This window comes from Coccinella septempunctata, chromosome 1, assembly GCF_907165205.1.
Source record: "Coccinella septempunctata chromosome 1, icCocSept1.1, whole genome shotgun sequence".
Classification (NCBI taxonomy): Eukaryota; Metazoa; Arthropoda; class Insecta; order Coleoptera; family Coccinellidae; genus Coccinella; species Coccinella septempunctata.
In genome coordinates, this window is record NC_058189.1 from 10,282,005 (window position 1) to 10,303,814 (window position 21,810).

Here is a 21,810-nt window from a genome sequence, read left to right on the forward strand (position 1 = left end):
TTTTCTGTTGCGATAAACTTCGTGAAATCGATTTCGTCGTAGTAGTTGACCACCTCTTCCATAGATTCCATATTGACTTTGATAATGCGGATTTTTGGAAGCACAAAAGACGATTAAATTACTGTCAGTTCACAAAGCAAACCAACCCAACTTTCATTTCGAGATCATCTTGAGTCAGGGTTCGACCATACTCAAAATTTGACGTTTCCAAAACCTATCTTGAGATCATTCGTGGACTTGAGTCACATTTAAATGAGCGCCTACTCAAGTGAGATCGCCGGTTGAGACGTCATCTTGACAGAGTCTCAAGTCAAATTTATTAATTAGACTGATGTCTCAAGACGCTACTTAAGACATTCTCAAACTTGAGATCTGACTATTAATACGGGTCTTCGATCGGAATAGGTGCTCATAACTGACCTAAAAAAATCCAGACTACGATTATTGTCACCTGTTCGCCATACACACAACCGTTGCCACGGCGCATGCATGATGGCAATTTCAAGGACTACGAAAACATGCGGCTAGTCTGGAATCGTCCGGTGTAATTATCTCCAATTCCATAGGAAACTTTCAGTTCCACCGTTGCATCGACACAACTAAAACGTGTTATCTTTTCCACGAAGTGACAGCTGTGATTTGCCAGTTGCAACGAAATGACTTAGTAAATATCATATCTAGTTCTCCGCACAAACTTAGGTTAGGACAGCACTTCTTTTACTGAGTTTCGTTGTACATAATTATATGTCTCATGATACTTTTGTGTTGTCCGAAAAAATTTTTCGATGTGTGGCTTGAAGTTATTTAGTTACTCACGCTTTATTTGACTAACATTCTATATATTTCGTGCTAACAATAATTTGACAATAAAGTGAATTTCACATAATGTACTCATCCGGAGACTTCTTTCGTGAAGTTAGCTCTTCAGAATGCAGTTTATTAAATATTCATTTGCGATATATCAGAGTAAATGAATGGAGTGTGCATAATGTCGCAGTCGGATTCTAAAATCCGTCAGTTTGTGAAATGACTAGTGAGTTGGTAAACTGGCGAAAGTTTTCTAAAACGCTATTGAAAATAGACATCTTTTTACAATCGGCCTGAAATTTTCAGGCGAAATACATATCAGACTGTCAAATCATTAAATGAATCTTATCCTTTAACGTTTTGTGTCTTAAGGTGACTGGTGAAGTGAACTGTTATATTGGCATTATACCAGCTGAACTTCATTATCCTAGACACAGGTACAATTGAGGTATAAAAGGCAAAAGTTATGGGAAGGAATGCAACATATTTCTTATATTGAATTCAATAACTCATACTTCTGGCAGCAAGGACGGTCAAAGGGCCCTGCAATTGCATTTTTGATATACCTTGAAACATAAACACCTCTTTATGATAAACCGATATTATATTGAACCTTATATAGCTTATGTTTCTCACCAAAATAATAATGCTCGATAAAAAATATCTTTGTTTAATGCTTTTTCCAACTCTTGTAACGGTGTACCATACAATTTGGAGTATGATACAAGAGCTTAGGGAAAAACCTCAGTAAAAATCCCTGTATCTCCGTGAGTAGTGTAGTGAAGGGCTTCTTTTCCATTGATATAAAAATTTCTTTAACCTCTTTCCATTCCGAAATAATATCTGAAACAAAGAAACAGTGCAGAAAACGAGAAAAAAAGTGAATAATAAAGCTTTCATCAAAACTTATTCGAAGACTTGATGATGAATGAAGAAAAAAATGAATAATCATAGGTACATAACTTATCCTTCAATTACACTGGGAGAAATATCATCTCTGCATCTTGTGCTGATCTGGGTGGATGATCACCCTCGTCGTTAGAAATGCCTTCAGTACTCATATCAATAATAGCAAAATCTTGCTTTTGACTGGGAGGGTCTTTCTACCAGATCTAGTCTTCCAAGTAATGATTCTTCTGTTCTTCAGTTGTTTGAGGAACGCTACAGGACCCTTATGTTGGGGAATCATCTCCCATAGATATACCAGTGGTTATTCAATAGAAAATTGAGAAAAACGAGAAAGAAATTAAAAAAACTATATGACCTAACAACAAAAATAGGAAAAAATGCCTTTTGATCAATTTCAAGAATGATGGCTTTTGCCATAGTAAGACATTTAAGCCCGGTTGACAGTCCCAGTTTAAACAGAGCTCGAGCTTGAACTTGGTAGCTTGGTTCATAATGCGAATTCCAGTACTGAAGTTCTGATTTGAACTAGGTTCAAGCTTGCACCAAGAGTCTACAAGCAGGCCTGAAAAGCCGTGAGGCGCCTGCTTAGCTCAAGGACAATGATGGCTTTTGAGTGAACAAGAAATGAGCCAACTCTTGGAGACTCGTCTAAATATTATGTCTTCCGAACATAGTCACATCATCCGAAAATTTGGACCTCGTCAGCTTTTTGCTCAACTTCATCAATATTCTGTTGTTGGCTTTGAAGAAATTCGTTTGTTGGATAAATCAATGTTTTTTTCAAGTTTAACTCCCTCAGAAGAAGGAGAACCAATATCACCTCATTCGTATCTGTAGAAAAAAATGTATAGAAAAAATTAGTTTTATTTAAAGCATGGATTATTGTTCCACATTTTTTATTTTGGTAGAATGAACAGGATTTCTTGCAATAAAATAAGTCAGACTTATCTTAAGTACTTCTAATGCAATGTTTTTGTTCTATCAAGATATTATTTCATCAAGTGGATATGAAATATGAAAATTTTGAAAAATTCTGTATTCAACATATGAAAACTATAAAAAATGTGTGCCATTCAAACAAACAACAGATCTTAACTCAGTTTTTTCCTCTCTACCTTTTCTTCGAATTTTTTTTATTTCATATACCGAGTGATATTTCTCACCTGACAGGTAAATTGAAATTTTTCAATGTGGGCCTGCAACTTTTTCGAATTTTTTTCTGGAGCTGATGGAGAATGGGTATAGTAACAAGCCTGTGAAATATCAGCGAAAAATTACCATATTAACGAAGATATACGAGTTCATACTTTTAGCATTTGATCCCCCAATCCTCGTTCAGTTTGAGGTTATCTACCTCCATCATTGAACTCTAAAAGTTCTTTTAGAGTTCAATGACCTCCACTGAGCCATTATCCCTGTCACCCTGAATAACACATGAAACAAATTTATTCTATAGGCGCATTCTTGATCTGAAACCGCCAGATTCAATCTCATTATCAACTACTTTCAATTTCAAGTTTGATAGTTATATTCAGTTGAAAACTTTTGTTAGTTAACCTAATTCATATAAAAATAATTCCGTATATCCATATTCGGTTCTATTTATTATTAACAAGTACTTCTTCAGGTAATTACATTTGGTTATACGAAACGATTTATTGTTATCTATTTGAAACCGTCGGTTAAGGTTAACGAATGAGCCGTTTGAATATTTCAAAAAAATAAAAAACTAATAATAGTAATTTTTACAATAAGTGAGTTAAATGGACGTTTATTTCTTCGTGTGAATGAACATTTATAACTCACGTGTTGTATACAAAATTTTGTTCAATTTTGATTAGAATTCAAATGATAATATTATATTATCATACATATTGTTTGCAATATGCGATGAAACGGCTGTGTTTACATCGCTCTCTAGAAATTATAGTTTTTTCAAACGTTAAACTGGTGCTATCTATTTGAGATTATAATCAAATTGTTCATAAGTGCAAGGAGTTGAAGTTCTATATTTCTGAATAGAACAATAGCAGAAATTTATGCTGAAATACTGAGGATTTGTGTTGATTTTTCGCCGATATTTCCCCTATCAAGGTGACAAAACATTTCATATATTTCACATCTGTCCGGAATTCCTGCTGAAAGACGTAGAAGTACGGGAGCATTATGGTGATTTGTAAGACTTGCACCTCTGGTTTAACCAACAAAACTCCTGGGTTGAAGTGTGCTGGTGTATGCTCATCGTTCTACCATGGGAAGTGCGTTGGCCTGAGTAAGCAGTCTGTTGTGGATCTTCAGTTGCCTGGTGCTTCGTGGTTGTGTCCGGAATGTAGGTTGATTGGTGGCTTCAGTCGATCATCCACTTTGATAACCCATGGGGATGAGGAGGAAAATGTCGACCCTCCCACATCTGCTCTCACTTTGAAAATCGTCCAAAAGACTCAAGACGATGTTAGTGAATTGAATAAAAAGCAGAGAGATATGATGCACTCCGTGTCTTTTTGTAGTGATCAGATATCCTCGTTTCAGACTGTCATTAACAATGTAAACGATAAGTTGAATTTGATCGAAAAGTTAACTCAAGAAAACATCTCACTGAAGAGGGATGTACTCAACCTAACCAAAAGGATTGATACTTTGGAGCAACAGCTTAAATTGAACAACCTGGAAATTCTTGGTGTACCGGAAAAACAAAATGAGAACTTGCCGAACGTATTGCAGAAGATTTCCGAATTCATTGATTGTCCTATATCTCCTTCTGACGTTGAAACGTTGTTCAGGGCTAACAATAGTTCTGTTGTTGGAAAACCGAAACCAATCATTGTTAAATTCAATCGGAAAATCAAGAGAGATGAATTCTTGGCTGCATCTAGATTCAAACGGAAGTCGATCGGATCGTCACCTCCCGTACTTAAAATTGATAACATTTCCAACCAACTATTTATAAATGAACATCTGACGAGATTCAATAAGATGTTATTAAATAAAACGAAGGAATTGTCCAAATCACGCAATTACAAGTTCACCTGGGTTAGAGATGGTATTATTTATGCTAGAAAAGAGGATAAATCCAAGGTTATAAAAATTCTGACTGAAAGTGACTTGGACAAGATGATTTAGTTCAGTTTGGTAATTTTCGGTTATTGCGCTCAATCGTGACGGGTATTTCTATTCTGTACCAAAATGTGCGCGGTTTGAAATCCAAACTAGCCAATATTTACAAAAATTCCCTTAACTGTGATTATGATGTTATTTGTCTAACTGAAACGTGGCTCAACGGTGCGATAGCTGATAGTGAAGTTTTTTGCGATGCCTTTGAGGTATTTCGTCGCGATCGTGATGAGAGTAGCTCGACCAAGCGTGACGGAGGAGGAGTTTTGATCGCGGTTAATAAACATTTGTGTGCCATTCCGAGGTCCGAATGGATATCTGATGCTGAGGATCTATGGCTTACTGTGACAAGCAACTCATCCAGGTTCCATCTATGCTGTGTGTATCTCCCACCAGGTGACTTTTTGAGCTTACAAAATTTCTGTTCTAAATTGGAGGACATAATCAATGACCATCCAAATGATTCATTTGTAATTTGTGGTGATTTCAATCTGCCTTCTATTGAATGGCAATATGATAATGTGAATAGTAATTGTATCCCTCTTAATTTTACCGATGTTCATACAAATCATTTCGTAGATACTATGTCATATTGTGGCCTCTCACAGTTCAATCACTATCAAAATTGTTCTCATAATACATTAGATTTAGTTCTGAACAATGATTTTTCTGTTAGAGGATTGAAAATTTCTAAAGAACCTTTGGTGAATGAGGACAAGTTTCATAATACTTTAGAATTTGATTATGTTGGGCGGAAAGTGTTCAGTTTCCAAAAGGAAAGGCTAGCAAAGAAAAAATTTAATTATTCGAAAGCCGACTACGAGCTTATTTCCAACAAATTGGATGAGGTTGAGTGGGACGAGAGGTTTGGGGGTCTGAATACTGAGCAATGTGTTGATGTATTTTATAGAAAGGTTTTTGAATTGATCGAGATGTATGTACCTAAATCATCCTTTAACTCATCGAATTCACCTAGTTGGCTGAGTTACTCAACTTTTAAAGTAATAAAAGAGAAAAGGAGGATTCATAGAAAGTGGAAACGATTCAAAAACATCCTAGACTACCAAGAGTTCAAAGTATTGAGGAGTCGTTCAAAATTTCTAATTGAATCTGACTACAAAAAATATTTGGACTCTGTTGAGTCTTCGATAGGTTCCAATCCGAAACTGTTGTGGCAGTTTGCCAAAAATAAAAAAGGGGCTAAAGTTTCCATCACGGCAATAAAAGAAAAGAAAACGAACAGGGTCATTACAGATCATCAGGACATTGCAGAGGAGTTTTCTGACCACTTCGCTTCTGTCTTCAATCCGTCGAGTCTGATCAATCCTTCGTGCTTTGTTCACGAATACCAGTACGTTGAATCATTTTCTATACCGCCTCAAATCATTCTGAAGAAAATAAAAGATCTGCCAAATAAACCTCCTGGGCCAGATAATTTGCCCACATGTTTGCTCAAGAATTGCGCCTCTTCTTTTGTTACTCCTCTTCACAAGTTGTTCAACAAATCTTTAAGGGAAGGTTGCTTTCCCACAATCTGGAAGACTGCCTTAATTGTGCCAATTCATAAATCTGGAAATAAACAACTTTTGGAGAACTATAGGCCTATATCAAAATTGTGCATCATCGCTAAAATTTTTGAGTCAATCATATATGACTTTTTATATAGTGAGGTTAAGAACATCATCAACGTTGAGCAGCATGGTTTTATGAGGGGTAGGTCTGTCGAAACCAACTTGTTTTTGTATACTAATTTTCTTCTCGAGCAGATAAACGCAGGTCTTCAGGTAGATACGGTCTATGCTGATTTCAGCAAGGCCTTTGACAAAATCGATCACACCATTTTAATTCGGAGGCTTGATGAGGTCGGCGTACACGGTACTTTGCTGAGGTGGATTACTTCCTATATCAATGATAGACGCCAATCAGTTGTTATTGGTGATTATTGCTCTTCCTATAAAAATCTCACTTCTGGTGTACCACAGGGGTCTCATTTGGGACCCCTTCTCTTCAATATATACGTCAACAATATTGTAGACTGCTTCAGATTCACAAAGTTTCTGATGTACGCTGATGATCTGAAAATTTTCTGTGCCATTTCTAGCTTATCAGATTCTGTCAAGCTTCAAGAGGACTTGGATAGACTCTTCAAATATTGCCAAGAACACTCGCTCTTTCTCAACTTCAGTAAGTGTCGTTATATAACATTTTCTCGCAATAAAAACATTATTAAGACCCAATATAAAATAAACAATAATGCCTTGAGTGCAGTCTCTGTAATTAAGGATTTGGGTATATTCTATGATTCCAAACTCATTTTTGATCATCATATTAATTATGTATCCAAAAAGGCTCATAGAATGCTAGGTTTTATAATCAGAATATGTAAAAATTTTCATCAATGTAACTCTATAAGAGCTCTCTATGTAGCATATGTGCAAAGTGTCTTAACATTTGGTTCGGTCATCTGGAACCCATATTATAATATTTACATAAATAGGTTAGAAAATGTTCAAAATAAATTAATTAGGCACATAAATAAAAAATTTCATCATAATACTGTAAACAACAGGGGACAAATCATGAAGAAATTGAAATTGTTGAACCTTGCTGATCAGCGAATGATGAGGGATGTAAAGTTTGTTTACAAGATCATAAAAAATATTTCAGACTGTTGTGAACTTGTCAGTGTGATCTCCTTTAATGTGCCATCTTATAACACACGGAATAAGTTTGTATTTCATATACCCCAAAGTTTCACCAATTATCACCTGAATTCACCTTTGGTTAGATGCCTCAGGTCATATAACTCGTTGTCGGCCCTTGCATCTGTGGATGCTTTTTCACTATCACCAGAGAGTTTTTCGACTGGATTGAAACGATTTTTTATTAATCATAGTTAGGCTATGTAATGATGACTGTTTTTTTTTGTTTGTGCATCCATTTATATTGTAGAAAAATTTTTATGTTTAATTTTCTCTTTTGCATCGTAATAACCTAAACTGTAATTATTAGTGAGTGCATATAATTGGGTTCGTCCTGTTTTGTACTCCTTTGAATAAATAAATAAATAAATAAATAAAGATAACACTTTCCAGAGAATCATTTAATTTATGAAATGACCTGAAAGATGTCGCTTCGATTGATTATTGCTAGGTCATTATTCAATCTTCAATCCATCATCAACAATCCGCTTATATTGTTATTTTATTTCACTTTCGAGCTGAAAAAAATTATTTCACTGAATGGATAAACGTCAACTTACCCTTGTTGCTATGGGTTGAATAATGTCGTTTTTTAAAAATAATATGATAGTTATTAAAACAACAAGTGAGTTAAATGAATATTTATTAAAAGAGTTCAACATACGAACTCGAAGGGTCTGTGCCAGACAAAAACTATTCATATGATATTTTATTTTATTTAAACGCCTATGGATGAAACCCATTTCATTTGTAGCTTCTTTTAAATTGTAACGCTCAACAAAACGACAGAAAATTTCAAATAAAATAAAGATATTTTTCTCGGTATTTTTTTTATCGCATACCTACCTTATATACACGCCACTGCTTTTGATCAATTTCATTTCAAAGTCTTCCTTGATGCAGTTTACACTTAATTTCTGCTATTAAGTTTAAAAAAAAAGACGAATTTCACGAAAAAAGCGAAATTTCATAAAATAGCGTTATTTCCGAAAAAAAACAAATCAATACAATACAATAATGTATTGAAATGTCCACTTCATTCATTTAATTAGATATATATGAGACTCAAGTCTCACATATGGTTTCATGCTGATTTTGCTTTGGAGGTGTAAGTAATATATCGACATATATAAATATCTTTGAAAAGCTACTTTTTTGTATGATATGAGATCAAAAACGGATGCATTCGTATTTAAAATACCCTTTATTAAACCTCAGTACAATGGATTAAAAAAAATTAATATAGTGTAGTATTCCCAGTGAAAAAATACCTCTAGAAATTTTTCATCGTTTTTCGATATTTTCGAAAATGGAGAAGATATGGCACATTTTCGAAATCAACAAAATATCAAATTTTGCTTGTATCTTCAAGACAAATGAAGATATTGTGAAACAGTTTCCACTAATGGACTTTTCACAAAAATCGAGCTAATCCAGAAGTACCAGAAGCCAAAATCAAGCAATTTGGGATACCCTGTAAAAAAGAAAGTAAAAAATAGTTAGCCTGTGACAGTGGCATAAAGGCGAAGGATAAGGCTTTGCATCTCGGGATCAAAATCAAGCATCATCAAGAGGATGTCGAAATTAAACTTAGGCAATTTTTCAGCTGTCCCACTTAATTTACTGCTCATTTTATATCCGATTGTCGTGTTATGACATTGCTTGTTTTTGTGTTATATTCGAATTCAGAAAGTTTCCTTAGTGTCCGAAGATTCGGAGTATTAAAGTGTTGTTAAGGAATACATCTGTTTCATTACTTTGTATTATTTTATATCACTCTATTGTTTATTGTATATTTCCCGGAAAGTACCATCAATCAAGTTCATTAGCATTTCTTCAAATCGATCATTTCCAGCAATAAGTTGATGAAAACTATGGATGAATATTTGATAAAGAAGGACCTCATTCTTTAATGACAACATTTTGATCCATTAAGAAAATGACCTGTTTCAACGACAGAAAATCGTCACATTATCGATTTCGACGAAGACATATTTCTCCCTCATTTATAGCCTACGTCAGAGTGCGAATTCCTCGGAGTGTGATCAATTCAAGTTGTGCCCTTAATCTTTTCTAGGCCATCATCGAATTGATTATTGGGTGGATGGTTGTTCTTTTGTTATCGCATCTCAGGAGCGAAAAACCGATGACGAGCCGAAATTACATCACGTTAGTCTCGAGCACGCGATTTCGGAAGAAACAAAGGACTGGAAAATGAGCGTGTTCAGCTGAGTTCAACTTGTGTATGTACACGATATGGAGGTTGCTCTCTAGAGAATCTCGGTTCTTTATCTATTTCGAACCCACTTTACATCACCGCCAAATTATTTTGATAAAAAATCGTCATGGTTATACATATTTATTATGCTATGCCTCGAAAAAGTTGTGTGAGAGAGACCATCAGTAGAATTAACAAATATTATGAAAAAATAGTTCCACAGAATTTATAAGTGGAGCTTCACTTGTGGGTTATTGGGAAAATTTATCTTCTATTACCGGTAGATTTGGGTGACTTAGGACAGTAGTGTAACTTAGAACAATTACCCCCCTTCCAGATTTCTTTATTTCTTACCATTTATGAGTGAAAAAAACTTATAAGATTATTGTTAGTTCAACAATTAATTCCTGTTGAGTTTGCCGTGACCTGAGCGTTTGAATTAACAGGAAAAATTAACGAATTCAGGAGAGTAAAAGCGCGTTTTTTATGGCCCTTATACATTCTAGTTTCCTGTACATGTGTTTCACTTTGTGGATGTGTAATTTTTTTTCTGGATACGTGGAACATTGGGATATCAGATATCATGAAACAAGGTTGTTTACAAATCAAACGGTAACAAAGGATCTCATTAATTTATTTTGTTGTTTCATAGGGTGACTTGGGACAATGCCGAATAGATACAAGCGGCGCATTGGCATCAGGAAATATGCCGATTTTTCGCAGGATATTATTATTTACGTTATTTCCACAAAGAAATGACCAAAGAATGAAAGAAATCAAAGTTCCTTTGTTTTGTTCAGTCTTTTCACATTTGAGTTGCTGTAATAGTGGTTTATCATTTAATTTCCTTACCGAATTTCAAATATAGTCACAAATTCTAATCTTTCAAAGCTATACACCATCCCAAGTCTACTATTTATTATTGTTATTGTTGAGGAATAAATAGATTTTAACTTGTGTCCCAAACCTCTCAAATCGGTGGGTGACTTGAGACAAGTATATATATTTTTTTATTTATATCCGAATTCTGAAGCATGGTATATCCTTATCAATAGTATGAGTCATTAAACATATTCAAACCTCTTTTTCAGATAAAAATAGGTCACCGTTTCGAAAATATGACAAGTGTAATTCAACAATCGTCCCAAGTCACCCGAATCTACGGTACCATAAATTATTGATATGAAAGAGATTGTATATTATATCCTACGTACGACATAAATTCAGAAAATCCTGAATAACTCAGGAATTATTCATTTGAAGAGCATTGACAAATTAGAACACGATCATTATTTTTCATCTCTCCAATGCAATCATAACAAATTAGGGTTTCAATTAAAACAGGCAAATTTTGATCCCAATTTTTGACACAACATTTGGAAAGCCCTGTGGCAAGTTTTTCAAAATTCAGGAAATGTAAAATATTTCCACACTCTTCGACTTAAAAAATGTGAAAACGGTTTGTGCCTAAGATATTTAGAATAGGAGTAACGAACAGACAAATTGGTCTGTAGTTGGACAGTTCATCCTTATCACCTTTCTTATAGATGGGTCGTACCACTGCTATTTTGTGGTCTTCTGGAAATACTCCCTTTATGAATGCTCTTTTTATATCATAGCCTAAGGCTCTGCAACATATTGGGCAGTTAGTTTTATTGCCCTCATAGAAATTTCACCATGTCCACATATGTTTGAGTTTTTATGAGATCTTATCACTGAAATCACCCCATCTGAAGTAACCTCGAGAGCAAAGAAGGATTTTCCTAATTTTTTCTCCATTATTCTAGTTGCATAGACATATTTTGCTGATGGTCATACGATGCAGAAGCCAATAGCTGATTGAAATCATTGACCAACTTATTATTTTGATCATTATAGGGGAGTGTGGGCTGTTTCCCCTCAGAACCAGTTCCCTAATAATCTTTCATAGCCATTTAGATACGTTTAAACAATTTACTAAAACATTGTTTAATTGGTCTTTTTTCACACTTGATACAGCCATATCATATTTCCTCTTCACTTCACAATATGCTGGTTTAAATTCAGGCATTGCACTAGAAATGAAAGTCTAGTTGTTTTTTCAACAGTAAATCTTGTGTTCATTTTGTTAACCTTTACCCTCATTTTGGGGAAGCATTCATAATAGATGTTTCTGTATCTATTTTCACCTTGAACCTTACTGACCAAAATATCAGCTCTATTGTTGTTAAATATTCTTTTTTCATTATAGATTCTGAGCGTTTCAAAGAATCTGCCGAATAGATTACAGCTGAGTGGTCTGATATATGATTCTCAGAAGTTTGATAGTTTCCTTCAATACTTGTTGCAATAAGATCTTAACATGAACCAGATATAGAACGAGTTACCTGAGGCGTTGGTAAATTGGTACCAAACGTTCCAAGTAAGTCATTAAACTCAAGCTTTTCATCACTATCAGTAAACGTGTCTATGTTAAAATCACCAGTAATTATGAAATTGCTACCAGTTTCACAGATTCTGATAAGGATTGATCTAAGTCGTCCAAGAAATATAATGAAATTAGACAACAATAGTTTGTAAATAGAGATAAATGATAATTCCTCCCATGGAAGAATGTAGCTGTATAGCAGAACATTCAATAATCTTGTGTACACTCAAATCTGCGAAATCATACCTTGTAGAAAACTTAAGTGAAGTTCTACAACAAATTACACACCCTCCATGTTCGCCGTAATGTGAAGCCGCGTAGAGACCGTTAAGATTATAAAAAGTTCTTCCCAAGCTAACCCCAAGAAAATTTGAAATAGAATTGAGGATTTTACTCTGTAATTTATTATCACTCATATATATGTACCTTCTATGCGCGACACTGCTTTTGATTAATTTCCCTACAAAGTATTCCTTGATGCAGCTTACACTAAATTTCTGCTTTTGTTATTCGAAAAAAGACGAATTACCTGAGGAACACGAAATTTTATAGAATACAGTTATTTTCAAAGCAACGCAATGTACAGAGGAATTGATGAAAATGTTGCTAGGGAATGACCTAAAACAATCCACCCAACATGATGAAATTTGGTGAGGCCATCACTGTTTCTGTTGTTTTCTCAGCCCAAAACTTTCTTCATTTAGTGGCCTTGACGATGGCAAATTGACTAGTTTAATTCAGGTCAAATTCATATCAGTGGGTGGTTGCATTTGAATTAATTCTTATTATTGTATTCATTGCCCCCCTGTTTAGGCTTGATCCTTCTTCATTACATATCTTAATGATATAATCCATGGTGAAAAACTCAGAAGATTCCCTCGTTCTCCCAAAAATCAATTAAATAATCGTCAAGATTGAACGGTTGCATCCAAAAATTTCCAAAAAGATGGAATCAATTAGGTAATCGTCAAGACCGAACGGCTGCATCGAGCTTCATGAAATTTTCAGATTTATTACTGGAAGAGTTGCCATTTCAGAGTTTGTATCATCCTTTCCTTTCATTTCAATAGTGACCAGTAGTTGATATTCCAAAATAAAAACTAACCTAAATACTGACTGAAAAAGAAACTAGATGCTTTTGAAGAATCACATGGAATGTTAGTAATATGGGCCCCTTACGTGGTCCTATTATGGGGCAGGATTTATATTCGGAAGAGTCAGAGACATCCAGCATCAGCACACCTAAGAAAACGGCACTAAACGACAAGTGCTTTCAGAATCAAGAGCTAAGAAGACTACAAACAAAAAAAGCATCAAGCAAAAGATATCGAGGTCAGCTAATTTGGGAATGGAAGTCACGAGTTTGTCCCAGACGATGAGGATATGGATATCGACGAAATTGGAAAATTTGTTCCTGATGACAGTGATGCAGCATGCCCATTTTAAACTGTTACCTATCAATTATTCACTAGGGGGCCCATATTATACGCAGTCTGATCTAAAAGCAGATATGTACAAGTACATTATCTTAATTTTTCACACAAATCCCACCTAAATTTAACTTTTTTGATAATGCATTTTCTATATACATATACCATAGGTAAAATTCTGAGCTTGCAATGTGTCATTTATTGGATTTTTGTTCGTAAGATCCCAAGATTTAGTAAAAAAAAAACAAAACGAGGGCTCATATCGGGACCACTTCCTCTATATAACAATAGAACTCAGAAGAGAAACTAATTACACTAATCCGATAAGTAGCCAATAATACAGACTGACGGACAAACACTCAAATTAGAATCCTTCCTTTTGAGCTAGAAAAATCTGGGGCATCTACCAAAAATTCTTTGATGCTATCAGAATCCAATATCTTAAAATGCCAATACAAACACCGGTGAACTGCAGTCCAGGACTGAAGATACGTAGATCTTCAGTTCAACTGCACTACAGTTTTTTGGAGTTTCAGTTCAAATTGACAGTCCTGGACTGCAGATTGCCTGTACGTATATAGGCACTTTTAAGCTTTATTGGTCGATATCCCAGCAAACACTGAAATCCAGCCACTGTACAAAAACTGTACAGCGTTTGCTGCACATGAATGCAGTGACTGTAATGCAGTAACTGCACCAGAACGGAACGTATATGTCCCGCTGAACTGTACAGTACAACTGCATTCGACACATACACATACATGTCACAGTACAGCGTAGCTGTATCATTCCTGTCCTTTCAAAAAGAGCGTGAGTAAGAGTTTACTGTTGCTAATATCCACATTAGTTTATCTAACTATTGTAGCCTTGAACATTGAATACTGGCTACTGAAGATGATGCCTTTCTTTCGTGATCTTTCCAAGAAGAAGGCAAGCAGCAGTTTTCGGCAGTGATATCTTCCACATTTCGCAATTGGCAGTATGAGAACTGTTTCATTTATATCTCGGGATTTTTGTGGAAGGAGCTGGCCTATAGCCTCTTCTGTGGCCCTTTCAATCTCCATCTTCAAATTGGATACTATGTTTTTCATTATATCAATTGAAAGAGAAAAAAATTGACGTTTTCCACAACTTACTTTGTTAGCTTGTTAGATAATCAGCAGAGTTGATATTTTGAAACTAGAATACAGCTACGAGTACGATATTACCTACTATGTTTTTTATTAATGTATAGAACACTCGTATAAAGTTCTTTCAATTTAAAGTGCCACTTTAGTCCCTATAATATACTTACAATTTTTCAATTATTTAAAACTCGCTAATGCAGAATAACTTTTTGCAGTTGATTTTTTTCTTGTCTATGTCTATGTCGTCAGTTAGGAGAAAATAACGTGCGTTCAAAAAAATTCGTCGTCAAGTAGGCTATGGAATTTTGAACGTCGATATTTCGTGTCTAAACGTAATTCTTAGCTCGTGCTTTACTATTTTCCAGGAGAACTGTCATTTTAGCATTTTGGGTTGTTGTTGAATTAAAATTATCAGCAAATTATAAAGATGGTTTTTACGGGCGTGTGAAAGACTTTTACTATTGAATTCTACTTCAAAATTGGAAAGAAAATTGAAGGAAAATGGAAATATTCTGTTCCGGCGACTTCATTGGAGCCTATGTTGCTGTAGATTATTAAGAATGAATTTTTCCATTGTACTGTTTTGCGATGTGTTGACGAAACAGGTATGTTCAAACAAAAAAGGAAGTGGAGTACCAAAAAAGAAAACTCTAGAGTTCAGTTATAATGAAAACATGGTGACAGAAGCTCGACAAACCTCTCTTCAGATTTTATCTCAAGTGGATGGAGTATCCGTTGACATATGCCACCTGATTTTGAAAAAAGATATCCATTTGTTTCCATAAAGATTGACATGTTATCAGAAAACTGAAAAGGTTGTGATTACCTAACCTTGTAGCATCCGAGAAAAATTGGAGTTCAGTATCATACTGAACTGATGCATACTGACAGTATGCATCAGTCAAAGGCAAAATGTGGACCTACTTTCTTTTATGGAACTTCAATAGCAGAACGTTATGAAGGAGAAAGCATCATGCCTTTTTATAGCTGAATTGAATTTTAATAAATTGTCCAATAGCTATTTTCATGTAATTCAGTTCTTTTAGTTGAGTCATGGATTTTCAGTAATGACTGAATCAATTCTATATTTATAGAGAATTAATAAACATTTTATTGAGAATCTTACTGTGATTTATTCATATGACTGAAGTAACTAGAACCTTCTTACAAAAAAAATACTACGACGATCAATTCAAGATTCATGTCTCTTACATATGAACGGACGGTTAAAATTTTTACGAAGAACTTTTCTAACCGCCTCAGATTGTTTGGATTCTTGTCATCTTACTCAATGAAAGAAATGCTTTTCGAAAATTGGGTGAAATTTACAGGTAACCTTTTCTGAAAAGTGCCTTTCCGTACAAAATTACGATATATAGGTTAATGTCATCATTGTGTACATTTTGGGAAGATGAAGTAATTCAAGGAAAGACATACGTTCAGCCACCGAACATACCTTCAAAATTTCATAGCCTACTTGACGACGAATTTTTTTGAACGCACGTTATTAAAAAACCATTGTGTAAAATTTGCTACGTTCGTTTTTCGATGATTTGTTTTGGGTGGCTGACAGTTAAAATACAAAATTCTGATCTTGGAGTTCGCAAGTTTTGAAATTATCAAATGCCAGTAATGCCACAGCTTGTGGCTTTATCCTTCCTCTCATGAATGAACATTCTTTTAACTCACTTGTTGTCTATAAATTACTATAAATGGCAACCCTAAGTTATGGAAATGGATAGACCATCCGATCCGTGGCTGATAATTAATTTATCATCGATGGAGACTTTTTGTGATGGGGATGCAATGGTTGGAATCATTAAATTCAAATTTTCACTTTTTTCTTCGTTTGAGACGTCTGCGTCCCTCACAACCATTTTCCATGCTCTGAGCAGAAATTTTTTAAAGGAAATTAAGCAACCACGCATTATGATGAATCTATAATATCGAACAAGTCAAAAGAAACGCAATTTATACTCAAAACAGTCCCTAGCAAGAACTTGTATATAGGTAGGTGTTTACCTACTTCTAGTTTTAGAAGTTCATTTATTTCAGTTTCTAAGTCTTGCAGACGCCGTCAACTGTCGGACAGAATTGTTTTCGACCACGAATTTTTCATAAATAATGATTAACTTAATAGTTAAATCATTTTTATTTCATTTTCTGTTTTCTGCAAGTTTGGATGCAATTGAGGGCAAAGTATATAGAACATGGAAGAAGAACATTTTTCAGTTTGTCGAAATCAGATTCAAACTAAGGAAATTTAATGAGAACTAATTGCCAACTAGTAAAATTGGCATCAAAAAAATTCTCGCAAAAATCATTATTCCCACTCATAGAATGTGTATAGTATATATTCTCAAAATTTTATTTATTGCGCCGTTATATTGTTTTTGTAAGCTTAAAATATCATAGCACATGAATATACCTATATCATTCAAGCTTCGCCTAAATTTTTCTTATTTTTTTAATAATCAAACATTATGGTGATATGAAATTTTTCTTCTTCTTTCCTGAAAACCCCTCACTAAATGGACTATCAGTCATTAAGGTCGGAGGTTGAACCATATGGCTCATAATAGGCAATAAGACTGAAGTCAATTTTTACAGCTGTATTTTTTTAAATTTTTCAGTGGTCCTGCCGAAGACGAAGAGAAAAATAGTGAAAGTAAAGACTTGAATTCCGAAACTACAAAGACTTCAGAATCAAAAGATTCAGAGACGAATACGAATCAGCTTTGGACGACCAACTGTGATCTTGATTTGACAGCATATTCGTTGCCCAGAAATGAATTTCAGTACGTGGAACAACTTGTCATAAAACCAGCCAATCAAGAAGAAATACAAAAGTGGTACGTAAATTCTATTTTTTTTATGATGAAACTGTGGTAGGTATACCCAAAAATTGGTCATCTGCTTCACATAAGACTCGATACGCTCAGGCAAAAAGTTGCATTCAGCAAGTAGCCTCATGCACTGTGAAAAGTGTATAACATTATATTGCAACTTGATCTTGAACGAAAGCAATAACTGATGGGTATTTAGGGAAGGAAGCATGGCTCCCCTTATTACTCTATTACTACACTTGAAGGTATATCCCCGGAAAAAATTATAAGTGATCATTTTTATCGACCTAGAAATATATCCAGAGGTTATTGACGAAAAAAAAATCATTTCAATAATTTAATCGTCCTATTGGGTATAGGAAGTATAGGAGTATAGTGAATTGTCAGTTCTGTCTGATTTGTTCGATTAATGGTGTTCCATTATCGCAAATGGAATAATAAATGGAGGGTAGAGGAATAAGGGAAGAGAATCCATATAAAAATATGGTTCAACAGGGAAAAAATAATAATACTTTTATGGAAAATACCTCATGATATGTTTGTAGTTTATCCCTGCAAACATTGGTTTATTTATCCAAATCCATATGAGCATCTGACAATCTGAATGATATGAATAGAGGCAAGGAATATATATTAAAATTCACACATATCTTTCACCAGTTGGGTAATTATGCTTCATCGAACATGTTTCTCAAAAATTTTGATATCAAGTGATAGTGGATATTTAATGGCAAAGGAGAAGCATTTCGATTTTCGATTCTTCGAAACAACTGTCCGATTTGAGAATACTTTGCTTAAAGGAAGATGATAATATCAAAATTTAATCAATAGGACAAACCTATATCCATCCTACAGAGCAGTAGGAACTATGTATTTTGATATATTTTGGGAGATTACAGAATAAGCATTTATGAATTGTGCTTTTGAAAAAAGTGTTTTTTACCTTACTTATTAGTGAGTTCGTTATAAAGGGAGGTCCAACGAAAATTTTACCCCTCGATTTTCCGACTTTTAAATGAAAATGTTGAAAATCGCTCCGATCCGTCAATTTCTGATTCAAGGGGTACAACGTACAACTTTTCCGCTTTTTTCATCCCCGTAACTTGAACCCCCTAACGTGGGTGGGCACAACCCCTTGATTTCGAATAGGGATAAAATGATAACTAATTTTGAAGAATGTATCGGGTACTATCTGACCCCCAAATTTCGCTTCAAAATGTCCGTCGATAAAGAAATAACAGCGAAAATAGTGAAAAAAAATTATCTCGAGAATATTATTTCTATCCGACACATTTCAAAGATATTTAGTAGTTATGTAGTTAATTTTTCGTCGAAAAAAGTAGACGGGCCATGTTTTTGATTTACCTTAATCTATAGTGAATTTTTAAAAACGTTACAAGTGTGTCAAAGCGATTGTAAATTTGTAGTAGAATTAAAAGGTTGTATTCCGCAGAAGAAAGGGTGGAAATGATAAGATTATTTAAAATAAAACGACTGCCCGAACAAAAGCGGCTTCATTTAAAGAACAACATCCTGGAAAAAATTTATCCGCTGCTTTCGTTGTGCAACTGGTTGCCTATTTTGACGCTACTAGTTCGGTCGGAAAGAAAAAGGTGCATGAAAGAGACGAAGTGAGGGACATGGCTGTCTTGGGTCATGTAGCAATGGATCCGATCTTTAGTACTAGGAAATTGTCCGATGTTAGATATCTGGTGTTTCACGCACAATAATCATGAGAATTCTTAAAAAACATGAATGCCATTCTCATAAGATACGATTGGTTCAGGAACCGAATGAGGATGATCCCGATCGTGGTCAGTGAAATGATTATCAGTAATAAAAACTACATGTTCGATATATGTTTTTCGAACGAGTATTCATTTTACTTTACCTTAACGGCATTGCAAACCGGCATAACTGTCGGTATTGGTCAGATGAAAATCCAAGATTATTTCGTGAGGTGCATAGATACTCTGCTTATCCAAAAATTGAATGTTTGGGCGGGTATTTATGGAAATCACATGATTATGTGATTTCCATTTCCATCCGATTGGTCCTTTTTATACCAGGTGATCTCAATGGCCAAATTTATTTAGATCTATTGCAGAACGCAATATTTCCAGCCCTCGTGTAAGTATTGGAGAATGCAAAAGATCATTCAACGATGATTTTCCAACAAGATGGCGCACCACCTAATTTCATTGATTGAAGATGATGACCGATTGGGAAGGCCAATTTCTGTGTCGATGCAGTTCATGACATGATTTTATCAGAACGTCAAATTGGGCTAAAACGGGTATTTGAAGCACTGAATATTTCATACGAACGCGTTCATCATATAGTTCACGTAAATTTGGACATGAGAAAAATTGCTGCAAAATGGATCCCCAAATGTTTGAATGTTGACTAAAAGCGTGCAAGGATAGAAGCATCGTGTTCGATCTGTGCTCTATTTGAAAAGGATGTAGACCGAATTGTTGATATGGATGAGACTTGGGTACATTTCTAGGATCCAGAAACAAAGCAACAATCTGTGGAATGGCGACACTGTTTTTCTCCAAGACCTAAGAAGTTTCGTGTCCAAAAATCTGCTGGAAAAGTTCTTGCTCCAGTTTTTTGGGATTGGCATGGAGTTATCATGATTGATTTTTGGATAAGGGTAGAACAATAACCGGAGAATACTATTTGACATTACTGACCACTCTACCGGAAAAAATTAAAGACGAAAGACGCGGAAAGCTATCCAAAGAAGTTTTGTTTTTGCAGGAGAACGCCCCCGCACACAAACTTCGTATTGTCATGCAAAAAATTCATGATTTAAGGTTTGAATTACTAGAACACCCCCCTTATTCACCAGATTTGGCTCCATCCGACTCCATCTCAACTGAAAGAAAGTTTAAAAGGTTGTAAATTTTCTTCCAACGAGGAGGTAATAAAAGCTGTGGAGGTCTGGTTTGCAGAACAAGAAGAAACATTTTTTTTGAAAGGCATAGAGACGTTGCAGGTTCTCTGTAATAAATGTATCCAATTAAAGGAGAATATGTAGAGTAATAAAATATTTTGATGTTGAAATTTTGTTTGGTTCTATAGTAGGCTAAGAATTTTTCAATATATCCTCGTATCACTGCATGGAAGTGAATGGTGCCCATTTCCAGCAGTTGATAAACTAATTACAAAATTAAGTACTCTTCCACTATTTTACCTGTCAATTCGTTATCGATGGAAGTTTTGAAGCGAAATTTGAGGATCAAAGGTTTGTGAAAAATGGTGTTAAGTTTTCGATTGATATGCGGAGCCGCGGATTTTTTAGTAGAAAATAGAAAACCAGAAAACAATTTATTCACAAGATCAACTCCGCCTAGTATTCGGGCTCTGAAAGGGTAACAAATTCACTCAAATCCCCCTCTGGCACCAGACCAACCGGCGTCGTAACCCTGGGACGTCTGGACGCTCACGACGTCATATACGTCGCGCAGGACGCCAACATAACCTCAAATCGAAAAGGCTCCAAGTCAGGCCATACAAATTCGGTCAAGTGCTGTTCTCAAATGTGAATAGTGGAATCTTCCAATAAAATCAAGAGTGTGTTCTGCGTTGATAGCAGGTTGTGTTATCGTGGTTGCATACGTTGAAATAATATCCTCAATCTACCAAGATTGCGGTAATAAATTTGTCAATGAAACCACCTACTGCTTTCATTAACTTTTCATTTCTTGGGTTAGGTTAGGAGTTTCATTGAATTCGGAAGAGAAATTTCGGTTGAAGCCCCATTCATAAAAAAACTCATTGACTGGGCCCTAGAAACCACCCTGTTATTGTAAATTGATTTCTTGTTATTTTGAATTCACTTTTGAGCCCAACCTTCACATTATTACACATCATGCGAAATATTTGTACGGTTTATCACTGATTCATATGCTTCTGAAAGGATTTTATTTAGAGAACTGCAGTAATAAACACTATTTTTTGTGGATGAATTTGAGATTAAATACGCCCTATTTTATCGAGTTACGTTTCAATACAATCGTTCTTCAGCAATAAAAGCCTGTGAAAAATCCTGTGAAAAATCATTCTGCTATAATTTTATGGAATTTGACTGGATGAATTTTTCAGCCTTATCAATAGCTGGAAATTGTTCTTTGAAATACATATTTCAATGAGAATATCAAAGCTTATTTTGTCCAAGTATGACAAAGCGTTTTTCGCTCATCCTCATGCATCTCTTCATATAATCTGCAATAATCAGAAGGAAT

The 21,810-nt window shown here is 34.9% G+C and overlaps 1 protein-coding gene across 1 annotated transcript in view; it reads left to right on the top strand.

Annotated features, from left to right (window-relative positions):
- The first annotated feature begins 573 nt into the window (after positions 1–573).
- LOC123307809 (phosphatidylcholine:ceramide cholinephosphotransferase 2-like) overlaps positions 574–21,810 on the top strand; it is a 98,093-nt gene continuing 76,856 nt past the window's right edge. Inside the window, exons 1-2 of the mRNA XM_044890254.1 lie at positions 574–664; positions 17,345–17,563. Coding sequence (XP_044746189.1) covers positions 657–664; positions 17,345–17,563 — 227 coding nt within the window. The 5' untranslated portion in view covers positions 574–656. The remainder of the gene's footprint in view (positions 665–17,344; positions 17,564–21,810) is intronic.